Source organism: Perca fluviatilis, chromosome 20 (assembly GCF_010015445.1).
Source record: "Perca fluviatilis chromosome 20, GENO_Pfluv_1.0, whole genome shotgun sequence".
Taxonomy (NCBI): Eukaryota; Metazoa; Chordata; class Actinopteri; order Perciformes; family Percidae; genus Perca; species Perca fluviatilis.
This window is the reverse complement of record NC_053131.1, coordinates 35,284,212-35,291,421: the sequence shown is the minus strand read 5'-3', so window position 1 is coordinate 35,291,421 and position 7,210 is coordinate 35,284,212. Positions and strand designations below refer to the sequence as shown.

The 7,210-nt window shown below is 40.5% G+C and overlaps 1 protein-coding gene across 1 annotated transcript; it reads left to right on the top strand.

Moving 5' to 3' along the window:
• Positions 1-766: 766 nt before the first annotated feature.
• LOC120548685 (neoverrucotoxin subunit alpha-like) lies at positions 767-5,890 on the top strand. The gene is made up of 3 exons (XM_039785090.1): positions 767-1,426; positions 4,974-5,020; positions 5,145-5,890. The coding sequence occupies exons 1-3, from the start codon at positions 1,200-1,202 to the stop codon at positions 5,669-5,671; spliced, it is 801 nt and encodes a 266-aa protein (XP_039641024.1). The 5' UTR covers positions 767-1,199; the 3' UTR covers positions 5,672-5,890.
• The last annotated feature ends 1,320 nt before the right edge of the window (positions 5,891-7,210 follow it).

The window sequence follows — 7,210 nt, the reverse complement described above, 5'->3', positions numbered from 1 at the left end:
CAACTTTCTAGCTTCAGAAGCCGAGATATCACAAATTAAAGTTTTATGGCGGCCATTTTTTAAAAATTCAATATGGCTGCCACATAGACATCTGGGCAAATGCAAACATTGATTTTCTGACTCCTTCTTCAATAACCTTTCCAAAAATGTATAGTTTATCAAATCCCCCAAAAAATCCCACAAAGGTTAAAATCTGAATATAATGACCCTGACTAATACATGATGATGTCCGGCACACTTATTTATTTATTTATTTGTTTTTTGTGGGGGCGTAAAATTGTTGCTGCATACCCTTCTGACATTGGGTAGTTGTGCCCCTGACAAAATGAATACAGTTTTATTATAACTTTTATTTAGTTGGAAACCGTTGTATAAAAGAGGGTTTGATTTAACGTCATTGTTATCACTTCAGTCATGCTTACAAACCTCGGTACAAGCGACTTGGTCCTAGCCGCATCACTGTCGTGCCAATAATGACGTTAAATCAAACCCTCTTGTGTATTATTGCTTAATTCAGTCATGATTAGTTAGCATGTTTCCAACTTGTTTAGAGTAGAGCAGCAGATACTTAAACATGCTGAGAAGGGATTTCATATACTGTATCACCAAAAGTCCAGACTCTTTCCAGTCCAGATTTGTCTAATATGATATTTCTCTAAACTTTGGGCTTTATTAAATTTAAATTGCCCATAAATTCATCAATCAATACTCTATCTTTCAAGAAGAGTTAAATACAAATACCTTGTTTGCTTCATATTGTCTCTCCAGACTGAGTGGTTGTAATCTGTCAGAGAGAAGCTGTGAAGCTCTGTCCTCAGTTCTCAGCTCCCAGTCCTTTAGACTGAGACAGCTGGACATGAGTAACAACAACCTGCAGGATTCAGGAGGGAAGCTAATCTCTGTTGGACTGAAGAGTCCACACTGCACACTGGAGACTCTCAGGTCAGGATTCATTAACCCATTCAACTGATGACCATTTAAACTCTGATTAACTTTAGTTGATAAACAGCTGACATGTAGCTTTTTGTCTATTGATATGATAAACTTCAGCAGTAGTTTCGAGCATCAGAGTTACTTTCCATGAGGATTTTTAATCATTTGCTTTTGTTGTTGAATAATTAAATACAGATGATTTTAAACATGTATTCTAAATCTGGACCAAAATGTACCTGGACAACAAACAAACATAAAACAAACACATGGCTCCATGTGTTCAGAGAGAGTTCCTGTGTGGTGTTCTGTGTGTTTGCAGTCTGTCAGGCTGTCTGATCTCAGAGGAAGGCTGTTCTTCTCTAGTCTCAGCTCTGAGCTCCAACCCCTCCCATCTGAGAGAGCTGGACCTGAGCTACAATCATCCAGGAGACTCAGGAGTGAAGCTACTGTCAGCGGGACTGGAGGATCCTCTCTGGAGACTGGACACTCTCAAGTACAAACACTGATATTTGTGTAGGAAGTTTTAAAGGAGAATATCTCCAGGATATAAAATGATAACTCCCTTTTGTTAATAATTGATGTAGTTTGGACACATCTCTGTATGTTAAATGAACTATCCATGGTTTTCAGAAACATCCTTGTTTTCCCTCTTTCCTCGGATCAAATCAGTTTCAACTCAACAGAAAGGTCCATGACAGGTTTAGCCTAGCTTGGCACAAAGCAATGTGCTTTGTACGCTGTGAGAAGGGTGTGTGGATGAAGCATTAATCTACTCTTTCGGCAGACTAGTTAGCTGTTGAAAATGTCAGTTACCTGTGCTGCATGGCTCATGTGATCGATCAGAGACGTACACTGAAGTCTGGACCAATTATTTCTCTAAGTTCCTCTTGTGCTTGGAGAGTACAGACTATAAGTTAAAAAAAGTCCCTCAAAACGCTCTTTCCTAGTCCATGCGGTGCAAACACAATATATGTGTGTGAGAGTGATGTAATGTTGATGTTTATCTACAGAGAAAGGTCCACTCTTGCACGAAATGCTTGCTCTTGGGGGAATTGTTGGGTCTCTGTAAATGATAGTGTGGCAGTGGCGCCGGCAGCTGTAATCCTGTACGCACTGTGCGTATATTTTTTTCTATGAGACACTCATCTAATGATAACAATGTATAAATACGCACATTGTCTGTTCTGCTCTCTAATATGTTCAGTTATATTTTCCTCATTATTTATACGTTATTTCACCCACAAGCCATCCACTATTATCAGAATATTCATTATGACTCGATCTGTAGATCAGAGGTGGGCCATCAGGGCCAGTAAGGCCTTCTCTGCTGGCCAAGAAATTGTCAGAATCAGAAAATTATATTCTTTTTATAATTAAAGGCCTATATATTCATTTCTAAAATAAATACAGTATATATATTTATTAACTTCATACGTATTTTATATATTGTATACGCTGCAAGTTTGTTTACAAATGTACTTTTTTTCACATGAGCAGCTTTTGGTAAGTTTAATGGATTTTTCAGCATTTTAGTGAAATGACTTTACTAGCTATTACTGCTTGCTTTAGGTTTTAAAGATTTGAAGAGTCAGTGGCCACTGTGCCTTTGTGTGTGCGTCGTGACATGTGCGTTAAGCCCCTGCTGCTTGGCTGGAATTTGTGGGGAGGCCTGTTGATCGCTGATTGTGTTATTTGTGTTTTTGATTGCTTTGTGGTCACCATATGAGTAAATATGACCGGTTGTTGTGGGTTTGTTTTGGTTTCTTTGGTAATGTCATTCATTTTGACTATATGTGATGCAGCATCCTGTCATACTGCGTGAAAGTGATGCTTCAGTCAGCGTGTGTTCATGTCTCTGCAGTAGTGTATTAGGTGTCTCTAGATGTTGAGCCTTGTGTTAAATCACATTATTCCACACGGTAATGTCCTAGTGTCATGGTGAGGTTATTCAAAGGTGATTTAATTGCTGTAGAATAGTACTGAAGGCCCAAGTGTAAAATACACGGCCTGCCACTGCTGTAGATAAACTGCTGGTTGCTATGGATGCTGCTATCACTGAACACGCGGATCTAGCATGTTGTTTGTATCATATTTGTTTACATGGACATGAATATTCCAGTTATGAGGATTATCCTGTTTTTGATCATATTCAGGATATGATGTTTAGGCTACATGAAACACAGAGAAATCAGGTTATTCACATCTCCGTACATGCTCACCATCAGCTCTCTTTGTCTCTCTCTTTATTTTTTTAGTTAACCTTTGTTTATACAGGTAATCTCATTGAGACACAGGTCTCATTCTCAAGGGAGACCTGTTAAGGACAATACACAACATCAGTTACAGACAAACAGATACTATACTATACACTGACTAAAGTGCCAAGTAGACTTAAAACACTAAAGTACTAAAAACAAGAACAATATGTTTTTTCCAGTAGCCTTAAAATGAGTTTAAAATCCCCTAGTGGGATCAAATTGGACAGTTTTAGATCCTGTTACAGTGTATTCCAGGTTGAGCACTCTGCCTCTCTCTCTCTCTCTCTCTCTCTCTCTCTCGCCAAGTTGTTTTATATTGCAAGCACAAATTAGTGTCATAATGTCTGTTTCAGTTGATGTCATCATTATGTAACATTTATTCTATGAAAAAGACTTGGATTGTAAACACGTAAAATGTAACAATAGCCTAAACAGTAAAAGGTTTGATCCCAGGGAAGAAATTCCCAGACTCCCTTTAAAGTCAAGCTGTTTCTCCAGTTGTTAAGTCAGGGCAATGTCATAAACTTTGTAAAACGTCTAATTCATGAATTCATAATTGTCCAAACATAATAGGCACACAGGGCTAGATTTATCAAGCCGTTTGCGTCTGTTTCCAGGCGCTAATTGGTCGCAAAGACGGACGTAACCGATGCGGGCTATTTACAAACAGGGCGCACTTGGGTAAAATTGCAGATTGTCTGCCACATGAGCGAGAAGAGACAAGTTGCGCTTTCAATATGCGTTCGTGGGAGGGTTGTGGGGAAAGGGGGAGTTCCACCCGAAAAGGTGGGAGGATAAGCGCAAAGTGCACCTAATTATATATTCCGTGGTATTTACAAAGACTGTCAGTAAGAGCGCGCCTCTATTCTGCGGGGAAAATTCTCCGCCTCTTAAAAGCAGGTCTAAACCAGCCGCAATCGAGTTTCCTCGTAGACCTTTATGCCGCTGGTGAAATGGCAACAGTAATTTGAGCAAGACGAAGACATAGGCGAATCTGAAAATATTTTTAACACAAGAATCACACTTTGTCAGTGAACACAACATCATTTAGCGTTACGGATCAAGCAGCCATGCAATATTAGAGTTACTGGAAGAAATCAAAGATGAAATTGAATCTCCCACTCAGCGTTCACATCCCCTTCCAGCAGTTGTTAAACTCCTCGCTACATTACAAATATTGGCATCAGGATCATTTCAAACAGTCATAGCATCAGCAGTGGGAATATCACAGTCTGCACTCAGTCATATCATAGCACAAGTACCGCTTTGCTATAGCGCAATTTACGGTATAGTGGGCGGAGAAAGACGCTGATTGCCTGATGGGTGTCAGGGTTGATAAATACTATGCAACATGTGGAAGCATAGCGTGAGCTATTAGCGAACTCGCATAAACAGACGCAGCGCAAACTGCGCTAGTGTTAGTAAATTAGGCCCACAGTGTTATTTATACTCTATGACATATCTCATTCATTTCCCTCTGTAGGGCTTTTATTTTCATGCAGCTTTGGTTGAATAACACAGCGTTCATATAGCAGCCTATAGATCAGTTTATCAGGAACTAGAGATGGACATCTCCATCCTATAAAACAACAACCTGTAGTTTCAGTAATATTCTCATGACCTGGTCATTATGATATGATAAAGTACACTAGGAACACACTCATACACATCAAATACCCTATTATAAGAACAGCTGATTTCTGGAGCAGTAAACAGCTTTAGAGGGTGGACAGTTGTGGTGCGTACTATGAAATAAAACTACCCCCCTCCTCCTCCTTTCAGGGTGGAGCCTGCTGGAGTCAGATGGTTGACACCAGGTCTGAGGAAGTGTAAGTGTGTTTTTAATTTCATTCATCAAACTGTGACATCACTCATTCAACCCTCTGATGTCATCATCAAAGTGCTGATAGGTTAATAACTGCAGCTGTGTTGTGTTTTGTTCTCTCCGATCAGATTCCTGTGAACTCACACTCGACACAAACACAGTGAACAGAAAACTCAAACTGTCTGACAACAACAGGACGGTGACACATGTGAAGGAGGATCAGTCATATCCTGATAATCCAGAGAGGTTTGACTGTCTTCAGCTGCTGTGTAGAGATGGTCTGACTGGTCGCTGTTACTGGGAGGTTGAGATGAGAGGAGGAGGGGTTTCTGTAGCAGTGTGTTACAGAGGAATCAAGAGGAGAGGAAACAGTGATGACTGTAGGTTTGCATGTAATGATCAGTCCTGGAGTCTGGAATCTTATGATGGTAGTTACTATGTCTGGCACAATAACAGAGAAACATACATTTCCTCCTCCTCTGTCTCTGGTAGAGTAGCAGTGTATGTGGACTGTCCTGCTGGCTCTCTGTCCTTCTACACAGTCTCCTCTGACTCACTGATCCACCTCTACACCTTCAACACCACATTCACTCAGCTTCTTTATCCTGGGTTTGGGTTCTGGTCTGGCTCCTCAGTGTCTCTGTGTCCTGTATAGGACGGGAGGCTCCTCCTGTTTCTCACTGTTGATCAGTTGAGTCTGTACATGATCACACTTACAGAAATATTTGAGGTTGGTGTTATAAACAAATGAATTAACTTTGTTTAGAATAATTCAGAATGATTAAACAGATTCCTCGTGAACATGGTAAACTTTTTCTTCCAGTCCTTTAAAGATGGAAGCTGTGATCATGAAATTGTAGAAATGCTGTTGACTTGTGTCATGTTTTGTTTTGAGAACTCAAAACAAAACATGTCTCTTTTCACAATAAAAGCATAAAGTTACTGTGATGTGTTTGTGGTCTTTCTTTTTAACTTTTAAAGTTAGTGTACTCCAGGATGGGGGGATTCATTGAGTACTCTCTACTTGTTTGCAGTTCAGGATCTTTTTCTAATTACGCGCATACACTTTGCTTCTCTCATCTATACGGATGCAGCAGTTCCCATTTTGCAAACCATACATAATTACAAGGAAAAATATTACTGAAAATGCGCTTCAGGTGTTTGGATTGGTCAGGAGGCACTTTACAGTACAGTCCTCAAAACCCAGCATTCTTTGTGGCTTGTTGTGTTTTACACAACATTTCCATGAATCATGGATGTGTTGATGACATAAATGAGTAAATATTAGAGGACTTAAGGAGATGTAATCTTGAACTACGGCGGGATTGGACACTCCGGTGGGATCTGGTCCAGGAGTGGCAATGCACGGGTGAACGGAGATGGAGTGGGAGGAGGAGGAAGGGGCACAACAGGAGCAGGTGGTGCGTTTGGAGGCCCACGCTCCATGGCTGCAGCAATCCTCTCCAGACTTCAGGAGATGTGCCCGAGAGGCCGCAGCAACATCGCCACCCGGTCAAGACGGGCATTTATTACTTTGCCGCATCCTGGACAGCTCCCGCTGGCATGCGCCAGGCAAATCCATCATCATAATAGCAATCCGCCATGGAAAAAGCGCGCATGCTCTTAAAGGGAATGTGAGATGACGCTCTCATTGGTTTATTTCACGTTACGCCCAAACCACACCTAGCTACTTCAGACCAACCTATTTTAGATTTGCATCGGGCACAAGAGTCATTTATCCCGGCAGTATAATAGCAACAGTGCCCGAGATCCACCCACAAAGCTACTTGCGTTTCACGTTTGATACTTGTGTTTGAGATCGTTAAAATAGGGCCCCAAAAGTATAATTTGTGTCTGAGGAATACTTGATGTTCATGAAAATAATTTGGGTTTTAATTGTCACTAAAACTCAGTAACTGTACAAGATGTTTTCTTCCGACGTAAATTCAAAAGTTCCTCTCAAGCTGTGTTAATTTGCACTTTGTTAATGATGTTTCCGTCCGTTGGTAATGCTGTTGATAAAGAGCTATCTTCTGACTTTCAACACCAACTGAATGAGTCTCAATCCAACTTCAGTCTTAACTCCTAAATCATATTCATACCAAACCTAGTCTGGACCAAAGGAAGCACATTTACAGGCCTGCTTGCTTCTTTCAGAGAATGATTGTAAAGATTTACAAAGAATATGTTTACA

Bases quoted from the DNA above. Each gene is read 5' to 3' on its own strand.
- LOC120548685 (XM_039785090.1), top strand. From the start codon at position 1,200: ATGGCTCCATGTGTTCAGAGAGAGTTCCTGTGTGGTGTTCTGTGTGTT. The intron at 1,427-4,973 runs GTACAAACACTG...TCCTCCTTTCAG, and splicing joins TGGAGACTGGACACTCTCAA to GGTGGAGCCTGCTGGAGTCA. The intron at 5,021-5,144 runs GTAAGTGTGTTT...CTCTCCGATCAG, and splicing joins GACACCAGGTCTGAGGAAGT to ATTCCTGTGAACTCACACTC.